This window comes from Onychostruthus taczanowskii, unplaced genomic scaffold (assembly GCF_017590055.1).
Source record: "Onychostruthus taczanowskii isolate IOZ18803 unplaced genomic scaffold, ASM1759005v1 scaffold9, whole genome shotgun sequence".
In the NCBI taxonomy this organism is placed as follows: domain Eukaryota; kingdom Metazoa; phylum Chordata; class Aves; order Passeriformes; family Passeridae; genus Onychostruthus; species Onychostruthus taczanowskii.
The window spans coordinates 12,201,543-12,225,386 of NW_024506993.1; the positions used below are offsets into that span (position 1 = coordinate 12,201,543).

General features: G+C 38.9%; 1 protein-coding gene across 3 annotated transcripts; it reads left to right on the top strand.

Moving 5' to 3' along the window:
* The first annotated feature begins 515 nt into the window (after window positions 1-515).
* DENND6A (DENN domain containing 6A) lies at window positions 516-22,942 on the top strand. 3 transcript variants are annotated; one of them, XM_041425634.1, is made up of 20 exons: window positions 520-842; window positions 4,000-4,038; window positions 4,143-4,185; window positions 6,869-6,981; window positions 7,983-8,063; window positions 8,433-8,538; window positions 9,689-9,768; window positions 11,208-11,270; window positions 11,918-11,973; window positions 12,315-12,437; window positions 12,616-12,711; window positions 14,760-14,854; window positions 16,563-16,628; window positions 16,719-16,783; window positions 17,405-17,494; window positions 18,193-18,246; window positions 18,328-18,437; window positions 18,998-19,100; window positions 20,563-20,637; window positions 21,112-22,942. In XM_041425634.1, exons 1-20 carry the CDS (start codon window positions 654-656, stop codon window positions 21,241-21,243), a joined length of 1,779 nt encoding a protein of 592 aa, XP_041281568.1. In that variant the 5' UTR covers window positions 520-653; the 3' UTR covers window positions 21,244-22,942. The 3 variants fall into 3 exon arrangements, with proteins under 3 accessions (XP_041281570.1, XP_041281569.1, XP_041281568.1); XM_041425635.1 differs by lacking the exon at window positions 11,208-11,270 and having other exon boundaries at window positions 518-842; XM_041425636.1 differs by lacking the exons at window positions 6,869-6,981; window positions 7,983-8,063; window positions 8,433-8,538 and having other exon boundaries at window positions 516-842.
* The last annotated feature ends 902 nt before the right edge of the window (window positions 22,943-23,844 follow it).

Consider the following 23,844-nt stretch of genomic DNA (forward strand, 5'->3'; position numbering starts at 1 on the left):
AATATAAATAGCTGTTGGACTGTATTAAAAGAATATTTGAAAGCTCTTACATTATTAAAGAGCTTGGGCTTTGGCTAAGGCACTAAAAGAGGGTTTAAGAGATTTAGATGCTTTTTTTATTATCCCAGTTTCCCGTGAGGTTGAAGCTGTCCAGCCATGAGCCAGAGGGGCATTTCCATGTCCCTCCCGTGCGGTGCTCAGCCGTGCATCGCTCACGATGGACACACGCCTGTTAATTACTCGGCAGCCACGGCGGCCCCCAGCAGGTGCTGCCACTGACATGCCAAAGAGAACAGAAAGCCGATTGATCCGTTACCTGCAGAGCTGCCCTCGCGAGCACCCGGCTAAGCACCCGGGGCCGGGTGCGGTGCCTGCGGCCCCGAGAGAGGAGCCGCTTTCCCCGCCCGACCGGCTCCGCCCGCCCGGTGCCCGCTCGGAGGGGCCGGGCCGGCCCGGGCGCGCCGCGCCCCTTCCCTGGCGGGCCGCGCGGGGGCGCTCCCTCCCTACGGCCCCCACCTCCCCCCGTTCCCCGCAGGAATGGTTTGGCCTCCCCTCGGTGCCCGCTTGGCCCCTCCCACTCCGAGCGGCTCCGGGGGAGCGGGCGGGGCGACACGAGTCACCTGACTCCGCGCGGCGGGGCCGGGGTCGGGGCCATGTCGCGGCGGGAGCGGGGCCCGGAGTCAGGGCCGGGTGGTGCCGAGGTGGCTGCGGAGGATGCGGAGCCTGCGGAGCCGGAGAGTCCCGACCAGTGCCTATCGCTGCTGCCCTGGGACCGCTTCTCAGCCTGGCTGCACTGCGTGTGCGTGGTGGGCTTCGACCTGGAGCTGGGCCAGGCCGTGGAGGTACGTGCGGCGGCGGGCGGGAGGCACCGCTCGCCCTGCGGGCTGCGGCGGGGCCCCGCCGGAATCGGGCCCTTCCTCTGGCCCCGGTGTTGCACAGAGGCGGGGGAAGCTCGGCCGTGCTTGAGGAAGCGTGGCTGTACGGAGCACCCGGAGCGGCGAGCGGGCAGGAGCCGGTGATCCGGCTCGGCTGTCCCGGGCGAGGCTGGTGCAGCTCTGCTCGTGGCGCTGCTTGTGCTGGCAGCGGGCGCTTGTAAATGGCTTGCATCGCTTCCCGAGATTTGTATGAAGTACATGGTCGGCTTTCTTTGCGTACGAATAGCGCTGGTTTCTATGGCATCTAGGTGTTAAAAAGTGTGATAATAAGGAGTGAGTGAGTGATCTTCATCATTAACAGCGTTCTCCAGGTCGCTGAGGTGTGCGGGAAGGTTCTCTACAGGTTTGAAGTGTTTTCCTTCAAGCTAGGTGCCGGCCCGTGGCAGTGTCACGGCTGCGGCTCCCAGCTGTGCTCTCTGTGCAACAGGCAGGAAAACTGTGGCACCGCTTGGAGAGGGCAGGGACAGGGACAGCTGTGGCAATGCTTGGGGAGGGCAGGGACAGCTGTGGCACCGCTTGGAGAGGGCAGGGACAGGGACAGCTGTGGCACCGCTTGGAGAGGGCAGGGACAGGGACAGCTGTGGCACCGCTTGGAGAGGGCAGGGACAGGGACAGCTGTGGCACCGCTTGGAGAGGGCAGGGACAGGGACAGCTGTGGCACCGCTTGGAGAGGGCAGGGACAGGGACAGCTGTGGCACCGCTTGGAGAGGGCAGGGACAGGGACAGCTGTGGCACCGCTTGGAGAGGACAGGGACAGGGACAGCTGTGGCAATGCTTGGGGAGGGCAGGGACAGGGACAGCTGTGGCAATGCTTGGGGAGGGCACGGGCAGGGACAGCTGTGGCAATGCTTGGGGAGGGCAGGGACAGCTGTGGCACTGCTTGGGGGGGCAGGGACAGCTGTGGCACTGCTTGGGGGGGCAGGGACAGCTGTGGCACTGCTTGGGGAGGACAGGGACAGGGATAGCTGTGGCACCGCTTGGAGAGGGCAGGGACAGGGACAGCTGTGGCACTGCTTGGGGAGGACAGGGACAGCTGTGGCACCGCTTGGAGGGGGCGCGGGGAGCTCACAGTGCTGGGAAATGAGAGAAGAGTTACTGTTCGGGTCACTTTCACATCCTGTTTCACCCTGGTCACCATGTGACTGCGCATCGAACTCTTGGTCTGCAGGGAAAGTCTGTTTTTCTTTCTCTTGCCTTAATGGGGTGCCAGTGTAAATGCATGGCAGACTGGCCTAAAATTCAACCAAGCTATTACAGTATGTAAAATACATGACTGTTGGCCACAAAGAAGTGCAGATAATGCCAGGATACTATGCTAATTATCTGAGTTCTCTTCCCTTGATGTTACAAGGTGGTGATAACAACAAAGACAAACGTTTCTGTATAACCTGTGACTTGGGCAGCTGCTGTGCTCAGTGGCTGAGGGAAGCCCAGCCTCTGTCCTGGCTGAGACTTCTCAGTTGACAGTCTCATTAGTTTAACTAGATATATAAAATGAGATTTAAAATGTCTACAGAACTAAGGCCTGTTTTGTTGGGTTTTGGTTTTGTTTGTTTGGGGCTTTTTTGTTTGTTTTTTTTTTTTTTTTTTTTCCCCAGTATGTAGCTGCAGGAAGAGTAATTAGCTTCAGTTTATATAGGAATTCTGGGAAGAAACACCTGCTAGTGAGGAGAACGAGTATTAATTCATCTGTATGCCAGTCTTCTGACTAAATATGGGTAATTCAGCATCATTCAGCTTCTGAAATTTACATTTAGTGTACAGCTGCTTAGCATAAGATAGCAAAGGAAAGTACTAAGAGTTGAAAAAAAGACAGTGCTAGGTTTACTGCATGCAGAATGCAGGTGTTCCACTGGTGCCTGCTTTCAGCTTCAGTTGTGCTAACAATGTCTTACACAGCTGGCCACCATTTGATAGGAGACTGAGGGGAAAAAAATGCACTGGAGACTTTATGGCTGGAGGACAGAAAGGTGCTTAGTCAGAGATCAGCCAGTGGGTATATCTGTTGTTTTCTATAGAGTAGGATAGTGTTGTGTTACCAGGAAATAAATTTACTTGCATTTGGTAGAACAAGATTGAATGAGATAATGGGATGTTAGCTGTATGGTAAGATGAGGACTGCATGAAGCTACTGTTCCTGCATTCAGCTTCTGCTTTTTTTTCTGCTTTAGGTCCCATCTTTGGAAGCCCTGAAACCTTCTTTGAAACATCATTTATGTCAATTTCTCTGGAATTTATGTCAAATTTTTTCTGCTTATAAGCTAGCCACACATTTCAGGAGTTTTGGAGGAGGTTGTGTGTTGTTTTGAGGACCCTTTTAGGTGAAATTTAGGTGTCTGAGGTTTGTCCTCTTTAGTGTGTGTTCTGTTCCCAGCTGCTTGCATAATCACTGATTTTGTACATCCTTTATTTTCGGAAGTAATTGTGCTTCTGCTTCTTAGCTGTGTTGCATCATTGTTGATTTCTGTGTTGTGCAAACTTACTACATGATCTGTTTGTTTTTCTGTAAGTACAAAAAGCCATGACTTCGAGTTTATTCCTTGAGCTTCCACAGACGTCATTAGGGACTAGTGTTCATCCTCCAAGAGCTGGTAATAATAGAGATCTTGTTTTGTGGTTGAATTTTGTTACTCCAGCCTAACTTTTGATTGCAACAGATTTCAGACAATAATGTGTGTTTGTTTTAAATGTAATCATCTACTACGTTTTGCATGTACCAGTTAAATCTAAAAGATGTAATCTTGCTCTCCTTTGAGACCTTTTGCACAAAAAAATCTCAACTACTCTGAATGTATATTCTGAATATGCCTTTTTAAATCAACATGTGTGGTCTCTAACTGGCATCCAAAATACCTTGTAAAGATGGGTGATGAAGAAAGCTTAAAAGCATATGAAGATAAGAACTGAGACATAATATTAATAGCTTACAATTGAAAATGTCCTACAGCTGGGAAGGGGTTGTCCTACAGCTGTTCAAGGGTTGTACTGTTAAAATATTTGATGGAAATTTATTGCTTCTGCCCAATTTATTTTCAAATAAAATAATACTGGTTTTTTCCTGTAGGTGATATATCCTCCACATTCCAAACTCACAGATAAAGAGGTAAGTCATAGTTGCTATATATCATTTGGTTTTAGCTTAGGAAATATAAATATATTATATCTCAGGAAATATAACAGCTCTCTTTTCTTTTCCCTGCCCTTTAGAAAACCAATATTTGCTATTTGTCTTTTCCAGATTCTAATTCGGGTAAGTGCTTTCTTCTCTTTGTAGTCTGTTGTTAGAATAAACTGTGTTAAAAAAGAATTTGACAGGATGTATTCTGGGCTTTAGATCAAGTACATATTTATATATCTTAATTAACATTGCAATACAGAAATGTTGCAGCTAAGGTTAAATGTAAAACTGCAACTGTCTGCATTGCAGTAAGGTCTGAGGATTCTTCTCTGGTTTATGTAAGTGTGTAAGACCTTCCAGATGACATTTGTGCAGACATTTCAGAATACTGGGCAAGTAAAGAATGAACATCTTAATCTTGCTATTTAAATAAAATAATAGTATTGTTACTGTAGAGAGGAGAGTAGGCATGGAATTTGAAGGATTTAATAGATCAAATGGAAGTATATGGAACCCTCTTCTCATAAAGGACTAAATGTATATTTTCTGAGTTCATAACAGTGAAACTGACTTTTAAATTCAAAAGCATTTTGAAAGAACAGTTGTGAAAGGAAAACCTCAGCTATCTTCTCTGTTCTTGCTGTGCCTGGAGCTGTGTGTGGTCCTGCTTGTTAAATTATTCTTGAATCTTAGCTTCTGCTCTTCTGCTGCCAAGGAGAAATTGGGACATGTAGCTGATGGGTTGGACCACCTGCAAAAAGAAATTACAGAAGTTCAGACACTTTCTTTCACATTCATTTCTGTACAGAAGTCAAAATTTCAGGACCAGCATTGTGCCTGTAACTGCATTGATTGTGCTTTTGGATGCTCTGCAGTATGACAGCTTGGATAGGGGGTGATGCAGATGTGTGCTTTTAATGTGTGTGAGCTCTCTCTTACATAATTCTACAAAGTATTTTGGCTAGTTTTTCTCCTTTGTCTAAATGTCACTGAAATTAAGGTGTTTTCTCTGTTCTTGCTATTCTGTATGCAAATAGAGGCACAGCTTCTTTCTGTTACTGAAATCTGAGTTAACTGTATCTTCTAATTAGTCTTATTGTTAATGGTTATAAATATTTTCAGTCTTTAAAAGGTATCTTGAAGGTACAAAACCATGTGTTAGGAACAAAGGTTGCTTTCTTCAAACTTTTTGTGTATTTTTTCAAATAAGAGTGTAGTATTCTGCTGCAGGCAGAATAGGTATATATGAGGAGGTTTTACTTTCAGCAGGGAAAAATTCCACTGTTTTGCTTTTTATAATGTCCCTATTAAGAACTGTTGGTTCTTGATCGTTCTTGGTAGGTTTAAGTTTCAAATGATTTAGAGGGAATAACCTGTGTAAAACCTGCCTTCCACAAGGCTGGAAGTGTATCCTGTCTGTTAGGATTTATTTTTTCATCATAGACCTTAGCATAAAAAGAAAAGCTTTATGTAATAGAGCAGTGAAGGAAGTCATTAGCTTGCAGCTAAATTTGAGGTCAGCCCATCCCAGGTTTTCATGGCTCAAAAGGTTAATTCAACTTTTTTCTCTTAATGCTACAAAGAGATATTATTCTGGTACTTGTGGCTGTGAATTTAGAGGAGACAATTGATTTAATGAGCTACTAGAACACAACACTTGTGGTTTTAAGCTGAGTCTTGCAGTACAGTCATTTTTAAAACAATGCTTTATCTTCTTTGCATGGATAATTGAAAAAAGAATAGACATTTGCCAATCTTCTCTGCAAGAGCTTGTTAAATAAGAAGACATCATATTCTGAATATTTCAACATAGTAATGATTAAGGATAGTTTAGGTCTTCTTTGTGTAGGTTTTATAATAGTTCATGAGGGCTTCTTTCCTTTGGATGAAGGGAACAAGCTTTGAAAAGTTGAAGCAAATGTTTAGTGCTGTGTTATTGGCACGTGCTGTGGTTTTTCTTATCATTGCATCCTTGCTTGTTACCTGCTTGAATGCAATGGTCCCATCTCACCATGTCTTGCTACTTCTGGTTTTGTCTTGGTGCATGGAGGGTTGCTGACTGCAGCTTCAAGGGGTTCTGAGACTCAGACCTGGGGGCTCTGTGCATGTCAGTGTTCCTCTGCACAGCCAGAGCATCTGGCTCGGGGGCTGGGCTGTCTGTGCTTGTTGCAGCAGAATGTGTGTGACTGAAAGAGAAGATGAAATGGAACTGAAAAGTCTGGTGGAACAGTTCCGTGGAGAATTAGTTACGTTTTTCTCTAAGAAATTCATTTTGATGGAAATTGAGGAAAACTTTGCTCCTTGGGGATATTACTGGGAAGTCCTACTCAATTTCATTCAGTTTTCAGCAATTAGCTTTGCAGCTTTCAAAATGATGAATCCTAGACCTGCCTGTGGAGTTACACATCAGCATAATGCACTCCTACAGTGTGACTTCTGTGTGAACTGTATGGTGTCACAAAAAGAGGTAAAGGAAGTGCAGCCGTGTAGCAGAGGGATGACATGGCTAAGATGGTCAAAACTATATGGGCATGCTAATGAAATGGGGAATGGCAGTAGGAGAGCCATTTGACCTGTTTGAGGACATGATAATCACTGTGAGGCAGTGACTTTTCTTTCTTTGTTGCAGACAGTATATTTACTATTGACAAAGATGCCAAATTTTCCACTTATAAAATTATAATGTTCACAAGGGCAATGCAAGATAGGTGAACCAGAACTCTGATACCTCTTTGGCTGTAAGCAAGTGCTGATATTAACCAAGGCACAAACTCAGAATGCTGTCTGTCTGTCATTTATCTCTTCCCCTATATAGGTTGTCTTGGGGACACACAATTTTGTTTTAGATTCCGACGGTCTCCTGGAAGGAAAGTCTCCTTGTGTTGTTTTCTGGACCAATTGGATAGAGATCTACCAGTTTACTTAAAGGTTGGAAATGAGAAAAAAAAGAAGTTAAATTTCTTTTGGGTAATGCTTATTTGTGGGTCTCCACCTTTAAATATAATGTTTGGAAAGAAAAATCTCTGAACTGGATGTCCTGAAAGTCAAAACTCATGTTTGTTGTAGCATGTTGTTATAATCATAATAAAAATTCATAATAATAATAATAATAATAGTTTTATTAACTATTCTTTGTTTTATTAGTATGGATTTTGGATTGCAAGGAATTGAGTAGAAGCCCAAATCTATTTCATTATTTACTAGGAACCTGTAGATCAAGTTGTAAGAACCATTACTGTTGTGGAAATGTGAAGTGCTTTATAACTTAATTTTAAAAATTCCAAGCAACTTGGGCTGTCTCAGTTTCCACTCTTCACTTTTTGAAGGTGGAGAAGTTACCTAAAAGAGGTAGTGGCCAAAAGTTGTTCTCATCATGTCCATAGGGAGTATTGAGACCTCTGGGAGCCTGATTCTCAAACTGAATTTAGTTCTGTTTATGTGGCAAATACTTGAATTCCTGTTTGTAGGAAGGATGAAGCTGATGTCTTGTCTTTGAAATGTGAGAGCCTACTTCTTAATACTCCAAGAATCTTTTGTGAAATTAACACATTGAAAGACTAGGTTTTATCTCTTCAAGTCAGGGCTTTAAGGTTTTTAACTGCTAAAATATTTTTAGTGCTACTTTGCAGAATTATGAAAGTTGATTTATTCCTCAAGAATTATTTCTGGTTTTGGTTTCACAGTGTGTCAGGAGAATGTAGATATAAAAATAGTAAAGCCAGAAAGCACAGCTGTTTCCCCATGATGATTTCTCTTTGAAGTACTTACTAAAAAAGATAATGCTAATAAACACAGTAATCCTTCTAGTTTATTGTATCTAATAAACTTTGGAGCTCACAGGGGAATAGGCTTTTAAACTGAATGTTGAATGCTTCAAAAAGGAGGGCAGTAACAGTTGGTTGTATTGAATTCTTCCCTTTCTTTTGCAGAAGGACTCAGCATATTACTATGGCTATGTGTATTTCAGACAAGTTCGAGACAAATCATTAAAAAGAGGCTATTTTCAGAAGGTAATTTCAGTTCTTTTAGGAAAATATTAATTTGGAAATCAATTATTTTTCAGTGACTGCAGAGGAGCAGGAAAACTGTCTTGCTCTCCAGCTAAATTAGCTGTTAATTTATAGTAAATTGGTCTAATTTTACATCAGCTATGCTATGTTGCAGCTCTGCTGTCAGAAGAGATAGTTTTGTGTCTGTGTTTAAAAACAAAAAGTTGGGAAGTTTTGGGGGTTGTTTGTTTGCAGTTTGCCTGTAGTCAGATGTGTGGTTGGCTTGCATGTGTGAGAGAAGTCCCACTTGGTGTGGTGTGAGAGTAACAGGTGCAGTAGAATTGAGGGAAAATGTTGACTGAAAATCTGTTTTGTTACTCTTTATTCCAGTCGCTGGTCCTCATCAGCAAGCTGCCTTATGTCCATCTCTTTCGTACCATGCTTAAGCAAATAGCACCAGAATATTTTGAAAAAAGTGAAGCTTTCTTGGAAGCAGGTAGTGATCCTGTAATGTTGAGCTCTTACTCTATCACATACTTCTTCTGGAGAAATAAACAGCACTGTGGTGTTCTAGTTTGTGGTTTTGTCTTCTCATAGGGTAGAGGGTTGAAGTTTCAGCAAACTGGCTTGACTTCTAGATCATTGAACAGAGCTAAATTCAATTCTGGATCTTCCCTGGGAGAGTTGGAGGTCCCTCCTGAAACACATCTAGGGTTGTGTGTGTTTCAGGACCAGTTGTTGAGCACAAGGAGCTGATGGCAGTCCTTACTTTGCACTCTTCACCACCCAAGTCTTTTTGGGCAGTCTGACAGCTTTTGCTAAGCAGCTGTACAAATGTCATCCTGCTTGAGGTTTGGTTTTTGTGTGTGTGATTTGTTTGTTTTTTGACCAAATGGAAAAAGTGACAGAGCAGTGCTGGTATCAGGTGCCTCAGCCTTACTGCAGAGCTGAAAGAGCTGGAGAAAGACAAATAGAAAAGTTATTTGCTCTTTGCCTGGAAGAGCTCTGTTTTGTGTACTGTGCCTGCCCCATACAACTTTAATTGTTTTGTTAAATGTTGTTGTGTTTTCACTGACCAACAGTTTGTGTAAACCATAAAAGAATTGCATTTTTCAGTCACCTGTTTTCTTGAGAGGTTGTGCTATGAGCAAAATAAGTTCTGCAGAAACTATGATAATTATGTATTATATTCATAATGGTTTACAAGAAAATGCTGGAAAACTTTCTAGCCAAGCTACAAACCAGCTTTTTCCTTAACTGCTGGTGTTTATTGGTTCTGCAGTAGCCAATATACATAAATGCAGGTTCTTTTCAAATTTTTTTAGTATGTACTTTCATGATTTCTCAGATAACATTTCTTCAACTAATTTTAAGTCTTGTTTCTACATAAAATGGAAGACCAAAGAACATTGTTTTCTTGAAATGAAAATCTTTACAGTTCTAATGGAGTAATACATAATGTCCAAAAGGCTGTAAAACTTTAGTGTAATTGAGAGACAAGTAGAACTGCTGTGGATTATTAGCACTAATTTCAAGTGTGCACAGAGGTGACTCTGTGGATTATTAGCACTAATTTCAAGTGTGCACAGAGGTGACTCTGTGATCATGGTTTACAGCTTGCAGAAACCCTGGTATTTTTCTTTCAGTTTGTAGTGACGTTGATCGTTGGCCACCTCCAGTTCCAGGGAAAGTTCTGCAGTTGCCTATTATGGGTCTTATAATGAAGGTAAGGACTCCTGCACTTGTTCTTCCCTGAGGGTGTTTTCCCCACCTTTCACTTTACAATTCCTCACTGCCTTGTTTTCATTGTCCTGTTCTTCCGAACAGGAGTAGATGTTTACAGCACTCAGAGTGAAGGTCTGGGAGATCTTGATTAGGTGTTTTAATTGAGGGGAGGAGGGGAGGATCTTTTATAGTGCTTAGGTTAATATTTAATTTTAGTAGTCACTAAAAAGTGATGTTTCAATACAACTATTAGTTGTAGTGTCTGTATTATCACACTGGAATTTGCATTCTAGGAGACTTTAGTACTAATTATGTTTGTCAAATCAAACACAAAGTAGCACTTGAAAATACTGAGAGTTAAATTCCAGTCAAGGAAATTAAATATATTAATGAAAACCATTCTCATTCCTGAAAGTTGATGAGTAAAAATCTTTTTTGTCCCACACACTAGAAATAATTGCTTATGCTGTTATATTTTTTTTAATGGCAGTGAAAGATGTCTGAAGAAAGCTGAAGAAGTTGTATCTAGGGCACAGTGAAGAACTGTTGAGTTTAAACAGTGGTTAAGAACTGGGCCTTTGGGAGTTGTATTAATTTCATGATCCATATGAAACGCAGTTAAATGGATTTGATGGAGTCGGAGGTTACAGCCAGAAGCACCTTCTCAGTAGATACTCTCAAGTCCATGGAAATACATGTGTGCATCACCAGGGAGAGAAAGAAGTTTCTGAAACTATACTAAAAGTAGAAATTTAATAGAATGGTTCTGGATGCTGGGTGATAAAGTGTCAGATATGTTTTCTTTGGGTATTGCCTGCGTTTATCTAATCAATAATTCTTACCCATGAGAACTGAAATTGCATTCCTAAACTGAGTAAAGCCATAATTAGTGTCCAGTGATATTGCCCCTAGTTTTTTATACTGTTTGGGCAGTTTTAAGTGTTGTGTGTAAGTGGCATCCATTTGTGCATACCAGCTTCCACTATGATTAAATTTGTAGTATTCAAGACAAACAGATGCAAACTGTGAGGCCAGAGAAGCATACTTATGATCAGACTGTTAGGATTCTGGCAAGTCTCACTTGCCAGAACATCTTGATGTTTTAGGAGAGAATTCTTTCTAAAAGTAATTTTGTACCATTTTAAATCCCCAAGACCTTATTTCAGATCATTGTTTCCAAAATGTAGCGGTATTTTTATTGAAATTACAGTAACAGTTTTGAATTACTTTACCAATAGTCTCTTCTTAAACTGGAGTATTATTTTCATATTCTGTTACTCAATTTTCAATTGGAAATTCTGTAGGTGGAAGTTCTGTAGAGTAAATAAGCATCATGCTGTAGTATATCCTCTCAGTATTACAGGTTGTCTCTAAGTCAGCATTTTAAGTGTCTGCTGGATTCAATACAAGGGAAAATAAATCTTTCTTTTTCTTTCCAAGTTGCGGATTCCAACATATCGTGACAAGCCTGGAACAGCACCGATAGTACAGAATATGCACCAGGTAGTGATTAGATACTGATATTGTATATAGCCCCAGGCAAAGCTACAGATCTGCTTTCATTCTTTAAACTTGTTAGTTGGAAAAGATTGGTAGCAAATCATCATATACTATGATAATAATGAAATCCACAGTCTTTGGAACTTTCAATGGAGTAGTCCAGATTTGTATTCTTCTTAGAAAGTGTATTCTAACCCAGTTACCCTGAGCATGTAGAGATATCCAGGTCCTGGAAGAGGATAATTGGCTGACAAAATTATTAACCTGAACATCCTTTTAATGTTTGGATAGTTTGGGTTTTTTTGAGGATGAATCCAGAATTAAAAGTCTTTAGCCGTAGAAGATGTTTATAAAACTAATCTGTGTCTTCATGTGCAGTTGTTGGAAACAACTTCAGTATTTTATACATTTTCTGGACTGAAAGCCATATGCCTGCAAGTGGGGGTGGTGTGTGGGGTGTGTGTGTCTTGGGAGATGTCTTGGTCATAGAACACAAAGGTAGTTGTGGAGATAATGTACTATACACTGCAGCAGTGCATAAATAATTAGACTATATCCTGTCTACTGTCTGTAAGCATTTAAGGGAAACCATTTCATTTAATACCTAGGTGTTCTGATGAGTAAAAACCAAGCATTGCGATGTCTTTTAGGCAGATGCTCAGATCTCCATGGCTTTACCGACTGTTCATGAAGTAGATCTTTTCAGGTAGGTGTTGGACTGATTAATTCCTAGCTGTGAACTCCCACATGTTTTTGATTTATGGCAGTTCCTTAACACATTTCATGGCTTGTAAGCTAACATTTATCATTGTTGGTTTAAATATTTTTTTTCTGTAAAGTTTGCTAAAACACAGTTTCGACAATATACAGACTGAAACTGCAATAAATAAGCAAGTTCATTAAATGTTCCATTTTACAAGAGTATTTTATGTTTTTCAAATTACTACTATGTTTTTCAAACAAACTTCTTTTTTATGCCTTTATTAACCAGAAGAAGTATGTATTTTATGATGTGAAATGTATTAAAATACCTCAATCTGTCTTTAGGTGTTTCTGTCCGGTGTTCTTCCACATTCAGATGCTTTGGGAGCTGGTGCTGCTGGGCGAACCACTTGTTGTGATGGCACCATCACCAGCAGAATCTTCAGAAACTGTGTTGGCCCTTGTTAGGTAAATGTAGTAGAGCTTTCTAACTATGGCTAAAGGAGTCAGTGTAAGATTCCAGCTGAGTGGATCTTCATATTATCTGAGTGTGAATAAAGCATTACAAATTCTAGATCTGCTTGTGTCTTTCATGAAGGTTTGCACTGAGTACATAAACCAAGCTCATCCTTCTTGTACCTTGCAGCTGTATTTCACCACTGAAGTACTGCAGTGATTTCAGGCCATACTTCACCATCCACGACAGTGAATTCAAAGAATACACAACTCGCACACAAGCCCCGTAAGTAAATCAGACTCTCTGGAGAAGATGTTGCTCAAAGCCACTCATGACCATAAATTTGTATTAAAGTACTGTTTAACTATTCTGGATTTCTGTAATTAGAGAATTAAGTTTAGACTTTTTTCTTTCTTTTGGTGAGATTATCATGCAGAGTGCAGTAATTAGCTGATTTAAATTTTTATTCCAGTTAGATAAGACAAAGTTACAAAACAATGCCATAATTAAACCAGGCTTGAGTTTCATAGGATACTTCTGTACAGAGTAAGTCAAACTGCAAGTATGAACCCAAGAAAAGTTCCTGCTTTTCCATGAGGGTTTGTCTGTGCAACACCAGCTCCAGAGTAGCTTCTTGGGAAATTCTGCTGTAATTGTTTTAATTTTTAATTAACTGCTAAACAAAGTGACTTTTACAGTTTAGTATCCATACAGCTGTTTTGTAAAGCTAAGCCAGTTGGTATCCTAGTTGAGGCAATTTAAAAATCAAGTATCTGTTCACTAAATTTATTAGGTTATTAATGTAAATAAGTCAGACATTATTTTCTTAAGAATGTGAATGTCCAAAACCAGTGATGTTTGAAACTGCTATAAAGACACATTTTTTTCTACCTTTATTTTTTTTAAATCCACTTATTTTGAGAGCCTACACCTCCTGTGTTTCTTAATATACATTATTTAAATGCAGCTTGATTTTGGAATTGAGTGCATTTGTTAGATTCAGTCATCTTTTAATATAAATTTCTTCTAATGTCAGAACAGGCAGAGATTGTTGATTTAGATTTTTTGTTTGCTTTGTTGTTTTTTTAACTGTAGTTTTCCTCTCAACGGGTGTATTGCCAGAGATAGAGCAGTGGAGAAACACATAAACACAGGCAATATGTTTTAGATTGTATTTCATGGGAATGGTCATGCAGTATGTAATTTAGTTTCTAAAAATAATTCCAGGAAGAATTTGGTTAAACTTCAGTAACCCATGTTTCAAAATTCCATCCACTCCTCTGTAGTAAATTAGAAAGGTTGGTCACTACAGGGATTAGTATTTGAAATAGAGATGAAATTGCCCTTTCTTATGGAAAACAAAAATTTGGAAAGATTCGAAATAGGTTTTTAAAACCATGGCTCTAAGAATATGAAGAGTCCAAATTATGCCAATTCTGTGTATTTTATTATCTTAATAATAGAGGGGAGCAGGGAAACTTATGGGTAGTGTACAGAAAGTGTTAAACTTTGGGATTTCTAAGACCAGTCCAACAAAATGATGATAAACTATTTTTAAGATGGCAGTTTCAGTGAGACTTACTGCTATATTCCTTAGCTGATGTTTGACTCTGAAATGGATGGCAACCGCTATGTTGAAAAACATGTTCATACCTCATCATATCAGTGCTATAAATCCCAAATTTTGCAGGCCTATGCTGTAGCAGCAGCACTGTGCTCTTACTGCCTCTTGTTCCCCGTGTGCCCCTGTGCACCCCCCAAGCCAGGTGCCAAGCTCAGAGCAGGCAGAAAAATCTGGCAGAGTGTGAGCTGGGGCACGGTGCTCTCAAAGTGCTTGTGCTGCATCACTTGATAACTGCTGCTTAAAGCAAGTGGGATTTTAAGTGTCTCATTTTCTTAATGACATGCACATTCAAGTACTGAGAGTTTGTTATCATCAAACTTTGAAAAGTAGCAATTTGTCTTGCATGTATGGGTCAGATTCCTGCTCATAAAAAAGCAAACAAAAATCCAACACATCACAAAACCCTAGTAACAGATAATGTGCTTTTCTCACCATTGCAAGTGGTCAGAATTTAGCCAAGTCTATGCAGATGATGTCATTTTTATTCTATTCAACAGCAGTTGTTGTTCTTTGTACTTTAAGATACCTGTCTTATTTTCTAAAACATTGAAACTTTGGTAAGCATTTGTGGTCTTATGTGCAATTTAAAATTTAACTCTTAAATACCAAAGCAAAATAATTTCAAGTAAAGAATTTAAGTTGATCTTCTCTGTTTGTTAAGGCTGAAGCTCTTGCTGTCATATTTTAAACATTGTCATTACTTTTCTAGGCCATCTGTCATTCTAGGGGTGACAAATCCCTTTTTTGCTAAAACACTTCAGCACTGGCCTCACATTATTCGAATTGGAGATATCAAACTTCCAGGTAAAATAAAAATATTTTCTGCAATCCTGTGCAAACACATCTAATTATGTGCTTATTTATTTACAAACATATGTAATTACGTTCCATTTATTTAGTTTAATGCTAACTAAATTTTCATGGATGTAAGTCTGTCAAGTGAAATTAGAATCTTGACTGCTCTGTGTCTTTTCAAATCTAGTATCTTAAATGCAAAAGATAGTAATACTCATTAGTAATAATGTTTTACCTTTCACAGAATCCTGAATTTGTATGTCTGCTAATAAGGTATTAAAATGAGACATAATATATTATTGATGTTAATTTTAGTGTGAGTAGAATATAATAAATTAGTCACAGCCAGCGCAGACTATGAGACCCATGTGAAAGCTATGTTTGAATGTTACAGTAATCTAAAAAGTTGTTGACAATATTTTGATATTATATTTCTAATCTGGCAGTATTCCAGTAATTATTAATTGTTCAGTCTGGATGATTTCCTTACACGATTCAGTAAAATTTTCATGTGATGTTTGGGTAACGTGCCAATTGCCACCACTAATTATGGTGTGAATTTCCTGAATGTAGCTGTTTGCTGCTACAGGTTCACTATGCTGTTCTGACAGTGGGAATGCATAAATATGCAATTAAGATAAAACACCATAAAATTAATTTTGGTAGAAGAAGTTAATTTTAACTTCTGAGCGCACTGAATTAAGGATTGCATACTGTGTTCAGTATAATTAGGCAAGGTTTTGCTTAACTTTAAAACACCATGTCTGTCTATGGTCAGAATACCTGTGGGTGCTTAGGGTAGTGTGGTGAAGAATTGCTTTGCTGCTGTGTAGCTAATGTTTGGAAAGTAGAGTCTTAATTAACCTTTGCAAATCCATTTAAACAGGTGGCCTTCAAATCTGATACACAGTTTCAAGTATGAAATTCGAGTTTTGATGTAGCTATGGGAAATGCTTAGTCAGGAAGTTCTACAGATATATCTGGCTGACCTGTCTTTAAAAAATTTATATTTTATTTCTTTAGGGACAAAGAGGGGTTCTGATTATCTTTTGTTGGTTTTTTTTCCTTCGTTTTCTCCCCATTCTGCAGTTCCAAGAGCAATTTAACTGTTACTGTTTCTAAAGTCAAGCATCCAAATAGATTTAGGAGGAAGGTTCTGATGAGGCTGTAATACTGTGAACAGGGTTTAGGGTCTTCTGGTTGGAGCAGGATAAACTGGGAAAACAAAAGCCCTTAGTATGGCCCATGACAAAGGAGACTTAAATTCATTTTCTTACAACACTTAATCCATGGCTACTATTTTATTTTCTTCTATACAAATTTTCGTTATGCCAAGGTACCAAAGATTGTTCCCAAAAGTATTTACACTAAGGGGAACAAGGGAAAATGGAATAAAAATATGAAATTAAGAAAATAATTACTCTCTGCTCTATATCTGTATGTTAATTGGCTGCTTGGATTCAGAAGGTCATCCTTAGGCAGGTTTTGTTTGTGGGGTTTTTTTGGTTCACTTTTTGCTTGTTTCGGTTTTTGGTGGCTTTTCAGGTTTTTTTTCTTTTCAACAGGGAACACTTACATGAAATGAAAAGGCTATTTGCTGTTATTCATGTGTTTGCTGGGTGTTTCTGGGTATATACTTGGATACTTGTCAATGTTTCTAATGTTCCTTAAAATATTAGATAGTCTTCAAGTAAGGTGGCTCTATGTGTTTTGGCAGGTGAAGTTCCAAAGCAGGTGAAAGTGAAAAAACTGAAGAACCTAAAAACTTTGGACTCCAAACCTGGTAATAACTTCAGAGTTAAATTGCCAGTGTTTTCATTTTAAAAGGTGTACCTTATTTCTCCTTTGGCTATATGCTGCTTTTTTTCTTTAGGTGTTTATACCTCTTACAAGCCATACTTGAACAGAGATGAGGAAATCGTTAAGCAGTTGCAAAAGGTAATGGTGTAGATCACTTCTTAATGGCAACTGATTTGTGTGTTTTGTGTAGTGATGTACAGTGGTTTCATTAAACTGGATTCTGGTTCCTTTTCCCCAGTTCATAACAAAATAGATGTATATACACCCTTACTGTAGAAGGGCTGCTGCCTTGTTAGCAGCTTCTATAGCTATATGAATGGTGGACCTCAATAAGTTAGCTTAATAATTTAGAGAGTTAAAGATATTTTATCTGTTCGTCTGTTGAGATTTTCCATCCCTGCCACCCCCACTCTGGTCTCTTTGGTCTAAAAGTCTTACACATGGGGTGTGTAAGAATCAGAGGTTCCAGATTTTAACTGATTTGCAAACACTTCTTTATGGAAACATTTCTTTCCTTGAGTTTCTTTACATGAAAATAAAAAACAAAAATCAGTAATTGCAAAGACAAATGTCTGTACAAAAGAACTTGATGCTCTTGCTTTCCTTCCCTGGTTTGGGGTAGGAAGTGCTGTGTGTGGGCACATGGCAAATGAATACACATTCATAATAAATATTCAGAAAAAGTAAACCCACCACAACTGCCTACATACTTTGGAGTAACAGACTGACTGTGATTTGTTGTTTTGGGTTTTTTTTAAGGGAGTCCAACAGAAACGTCCTACAGAAGCACAGAGTGTGATACTTCGGCGGTATTTCTTGGAATTGACGGAAAGTTTCATTATTCCTTTAGTGAGTTCTTAGAGTAATGGGATTTTTACACCAGTAATAAGGGGTAGTTTTTCTGGAGTTATGCCAAGTCCAGTAGCTCTCCAGTAGCTCTCCAGGAATCAAGCCTGGGTCCAGCACTGGGCCCAGCTGGTGAGGCACAGCTGCCTCCTGCTGTCACACCTGACACTTGGCAGTGGCCCCACTCCCTGTGCCTTGGACACCTTGGGGCTCTGGCCGTGCCTGTGCCAAGCCTTGCTAGAGCAGAGATGGCCACAACTCAGTCTTTTGTGGGTTAATTCTAACTCTAGTGTTTGGGTGAGGGACTCAGAAAATCTCTTCCAAACACTTGGTGCAAAGTGTGGTTACTGTTTGGAATCACCCACGATACACAGGTACCTGTGGACTGTTTCCAAAGAAAAAGAGGTTGTTTACCAGTGGCTTAAGTTCAGGATATAGATATTCTATATGTGCATTTGCTTCCTGTCCTTCTTTGCCTCGTGTCCTTCTTGAACCTTAGTGGCTCAAAGTTCTGGAGTTGGGAAATACAGTCTATATAAGATAAGCTCCTGTTTTCTCATGTGGTAAATACGCACAACCCCACCCTGTACTAACACTGGGGAGAGAAAATGCTGTGGTCACAAGCAATAAGTAAACACACATGTGGACTGTATATCTTTAATACTGGTTATGCAAACAACCTTTCCTTTTCCTTTCCCCAGGAACGTTACGTGGCAAGCTTAATGCCTTTACAGAAATGCATATCACCCTGGAAGGTAAGGAAGTGTCATTTGAAAGAGCTGGAAATTGGTAATTAGAGAAATTAAAGTCTGCTAACTTTTTTTTCCTGTCTGTAGAGTCCACCACAGCTAAGGCAGTTTAGCCAAGATGACTTCATGAAGACATTGGAAAAAGCAGGACCACAGCTTACCTCAGGTTTAAAGGGAGATTGGATAGGACTTTACAGGTAATTTCTTTCACCAGCATAAAAAATTATATAAATTAAAACAGATCAGTAATATTAATGCTGTTTTTTCCTGAGGAAACTTACAATCAGGGTTGATTTGAGTAAGACTTTCTTGTAGAATATATGCTTTAATATAAATTGATAGGGCTAAGCATATTTTACTTGCTTAAATCTCTTTTTGCTAACATTACAAATTTCTGTCGATCAGTGTTATTCATGGTTTTATTTCTGGTTCTAGCTTGATTCCTCCTTCCAATCAAACACAAAGATAAAAATTAGGCTGTTTCAAACTGAGTCTTGATCTCTTTATTCCTGAAATTCCCTAATCTTTATTGTGTTTCAGACACATATTCTTTACCTTCTTTTCTTAATCTATGTCTTAATTACTAGAATTAATGTTAATCTCTACTTTACAATATTACATCTTTTTGAAAGTATATAGAGCAAGGGTTCTAATGTCTTACTCAATCTCAAATATCATTACATTTGATGATGTAGAAAATACTGTTACCACATTGTACTTAAATAAAAAAATATATTTTTATTTGGTGTTTTACCAGGCATTTTTTGAAATCGCCCAACTTTGATGGTTGGTTTAGGAGCCGGCAGAAAGAAATGACACAGAAGTTAGAGGCCCTTCATTTAGAAGCACTCTGTAATGAGGTTAGAAAAATGTGTGCTTATGATTATATTTATCATCTTGTAATAAAAAATACATTCTCCCACAAGTCAGTTTTACTCCTGTTTCATAGGTTGAACGTGGCATTGTTGATAGTTTTGTGAATCCTGATCTAGCAAAACATGATTTTGTTAAACACGTACAAGCTAGAACACAACAAGAGAACAATATGAAATACAGTTCACTTGTCATAACAACTGCCATCCTTTGTAAAACCTGCCTTTAGTACTTTTAGGTTTGTTGTGTATTTTCAAATAAAGTACACATACCCACCCTCCAAAAAAAAGCTTTTTCCTCTTACTTGACAATGTTACTCTATTCAGCTTCCATTCTTGGCATCCTTGACAGCATATTTTCAGTTACAATATAGTTTGTAGCTTTAAAGATAAAAATTCAGCAAATTTGACATTCTAATTGACAGCTAATTAGATCTATTTAGTAAGCCTACAACTGATGCATCATAATGGAAACCTCAGAAGTGAAGTCTGTTTATAAATATGCCACATAACTATTCTGATGTAAGATCCATTCCTTAATTAAGAAGCTGAAGTGGGTATCAATATAATTTGAGTTGCAACAACTGATAGAGAAAGGAATTGCCAGAGGAGATGATGATGTACAGCCAGAGAGGGAATAAGAACAACAAAAACAAAGTAAGGCAACACTACAGCTTTAAAACAAACAAACAAAATTGCTCTGTTTATTTCTCAAAAGCCATTTATTTTTATCCTTTGTCTCGTCAATTCCCAAACACTACAAATGTAGCAAATCCAAACAGATTATTCAAGTAGAACAGACCAAATAATTTGCAGGTCAGTTATACAACTTAGACTCTATCCAACTGTCTTTGCCATTAACTTAATCAAAGACTAGGAAAAGTATTACAAATTTATTACTGATTCTGCTCCTTTGTTTTCATTTTGTGGGTCAAAAGAAAATGTTTCTTTGTACATGAAGTAATGTCTTCCATAGGTGAGTTGTAAGGGGGTAGGGGAGCAGAACTTCCATAAGAAAATTCTCCTGATTGTATCTTAGCAGTTATCAACTGTGATCTCCTTTAATGCCCTCGAAACAGTAAGCACTGCCCTGAACTTCTTTAATATTTTATTGTGCTGGCAGTTCTGATTTGGTAATCATTCACTGCCATTTGGCATTGTAGATGCTCTTTCTCAAACTGAGCCTGTTTGGCAGGATTTTTTTTTCCCTTTAATTTATTTGTATTGTGTTTGTGTGCAATTTTGCTGTTATGTGAAGTACTGGGCAAACATGCAAATAAAGCAGCTTTTGTAGTTCACAGTAAAGGCAGTGCATGAGTAAAATGAGATTAACAAATGGCATAGGAATAAGGAAAATACCTATTCTGAACATTAGGTATAGATTAAGACCTCTTTTGAAAATTACATACGTAACCATAAATAATTCAATGCCTAATTTTTTTTATTTTAGAACTTGGTTTTCTGGAGTCAGAAGCATACTGAGGTAGAAACAGTGGATCTTGTCTTAAAGTTAAAAAATAAACTGGTAAGTAACTGAATTGAGCATGACTTAGCTACATAAAAGCATTATGGAGTTGGATTTGCAAGTACATAAATGCAAATATTCTTAATTATCTAGGTAGTTTAATGATTCAGTCCTTCATTCAGGCTTTAAAAACCAAAACAGTCAATTTCAGCCATGCCTGAGAAGTTATTTGGCTTCCCAATATCATCTGGGTATGCTGGAAGCATTGTATTGCTGGGGTTTTTTAAAATTAGTTGGAACTCTGTGTCTGAGCTGAATCCCCAGGGAAGAACAAAACCAAATTTTGTTGTTATTTCTGAAAGCCCAAATCAGTGTTCTCACTGTTGTGTGGTTGCTGAGGAAACCTGCTGTTGTCCAAATTCCTACTCAGCAAATGAGGAATTCATTTTCCAGATTTTCTAATACATGACTTGGATATTTCTTAAGGTAACCTTGCATTTTTAGTACAAATCCTGTTTTTTGGTACCTTTGCAGTTGCAGGCTGACAGAGAACATCTTCCTGTGAAAACTGACACGCTGAAAAAGCTGCGGACACACATCAATGATATTATACTGGCACTGCCAGATGACTTACAGGACATCTTGCTCAAAACTGGCACAACATGATTTCTACTGAGCTTTTTTGGTGCCAAAAACCAGAAGGCAAGTAGTCTCACAGAAGACAGTGGCTTACCAAGTTTGGAACACAGCTCTAAACCAGTGCATTAACACTACAAATGGACTGTACTAATAGGATAGCCCACTATTATAATTTTCACTGTTTTTTCCACTCAATACCAATGCAACTAAAGGGATTCTTGTGTCTAATACTATTTGAAATAAGTGCTCTTAAGAATAATCTGTGGGCATATGAAGCTGGGCCACAGTATAGGACTACAGTGCAGTGCTGGCATTGCAGAATGTTTTCCAATTGGTGCTGCTATACCCAGTCCTTCTCAGGGGTAGGCAATATTGATCCTGTACTGTCCTGTTGGTGTAGTATCTGATTATTTTTCTTTTAGGTTTTAGTTAGTGGTAAATCCAACTGACATATTGGTGATATGGCCAGAATGCCTTATAATTGAGGTATTTTACTGGTAAATCACTGCTTTTAAAACTGTTTCAGGAGCAACTGAAATTATCAAATCCATTCTTAACTTTCTGTATTTCTCCTTCTTACCATCTTTCCAAAAGATGATTCTGATTTAGCATCTTTAAAGAAGAGAAGGCAGCTGACAGAAATTTCCTGAAAGGAAGTCTTTTCCACTCAGTGTCAGTTATCAGGGTGCTCTTACATGCCTTAAAGTAGTTATATACTAATTTGTGGTTTTAAACTGCTGACATTCAGGATTTCAACTGGACCACTCATGTAAACGTAAGCATGCAGTATTCATCACAGGAAATGAACACTGTGGTGTTCTAATAGGGATTTTTAAATGGGTAATTTTGGTAGAGTTAGCTGATAGTCTGTTTCAGTTGGAGATCATACCAGTCAGCTCCTGTTATAATTTTTAACATTATTATTTTTGGCTTACTCAGTCAGGTGTTTGAGGAGGTGATGAGGCTGGAGGGAGAAAATGTTGGCTCCAGCTGAAAAAAGCCTCTGGACAGGTCAGACTGGCAAAAAAAGATTGTAGCATGAAATTATTCTCAGTATGTGCATAAAGACTACCTTTCTCTTGCATTTTAAGCAACAAGAATGGGATGTTTTATCTTCTTGAACAAGTTTCAGTGGTATATAAGAACTCAGCTGCTCCACATGCAGTGTTGTACTTTGACCAGTTTCAAGCAGAGCAAACATAATGCTATAATGCACACACAGCATATACTTTTATATGTCAAGTGGATCACAGTTATTAAAAAAAGATGACTCTGCTTTTAAGTGCTTGGATAGAATTTTTTAAATCTTATGACATAATCCTGCTATAAGAACATGCTTTTGTATAACAAATATTTCATACCATATTTCTAAAAATGTCTTATTTAGCTATAAAGTGTCACAACAGTATTTTTATTAAAATAATGTATTTTAATACTGTTATGTTTTGTATACAATTACGACCAAAAGTTTAATGTATCTGTTATGTTACCTAAACTATACCACTTCAGCATTAATCGCTAATTTGCAACATATTTTTTGCACGCCCTGTGAAAAGCATTTCTAATCCAGAAATTAAGTGGCCATTCATACCCTAAATTATTTTAACTATTTAATCTGTAGCACTATGTTGTTTCTTGGAACCATGTAAACTGGCAACAGCTAGCACATGACTGCAAATACGTATTTTTTTAAACAAAAATAAAGAGTTTGATTTTTATTTTTTTTTCCTTTGGACTTTATGTGACTTAGATATGTGTTTGGTTTAGTTTGCTTTGTTTTTCCCCTCTCCTGTGTAAGCAAAGCTGTTCAGCTTGCAAAGACTGCTGCTTGATGAAGCTGTACCCCTGAGCTGACCAGAAATGTGATGGAGTGGTGTTGCAGTTCAATTATGCTGGAATATGACAGAGCTGCAGGATCCTCAGCAAAGCAAATGGCAGGGCCTGGATTCTAAAACAAGTGTTTGTTAGATTGTACTTAAAGAGCTGAAATAGTGAAAGGTGTCTAGGAACGACCCAGATATACTAAGAATAGGCCAGCCTGGAGATCCAGAAAGTAACTATCCTCAAGCACAGGGCAGTTTAACTTTCCTAGCCCAAAAAAGAAGTGTAAATACTGACTGCTGTGAACAAAGGATGGGTGAGTATTGGAAACCTAGAACTGGACTCCTTAAATTACAGCTTCCTGATAGGTTTCATGGTTGGTCAGAATCATATTAACATCTTAGGCATGAACTAGATTTAAATTATGATTTATTTCCTTTATAAAAATACAGCTTTCCATCTAACTTTGCACCAGGTTTTGGTTCAGAAGAATATTATTTAGAATTAGAATAAGGTTTTGAACATGATACCTAAGAGCTATTGTGGATGCCCCATCCCTGGAAGTGTTCCAGGTGGGACAGGGACACTGAGCACCTAGTCTAGTGGAAGGTCCTTGTCCCTGGCAGGGGTGGAATAAGATGATCCAACCCTTCCAACCCGAACCATTTTATGATTCTATGGAAAGAAGAGCCTCAGTTATCTGGCTTAGCAGCCAGATGTTAGGATCTGGTTCAGGACTATCACAATAAAGATAATCAACGATGTTTTTCTTTAGTGGAGGGTAAGTAAATACCTTGTGTTAACAGA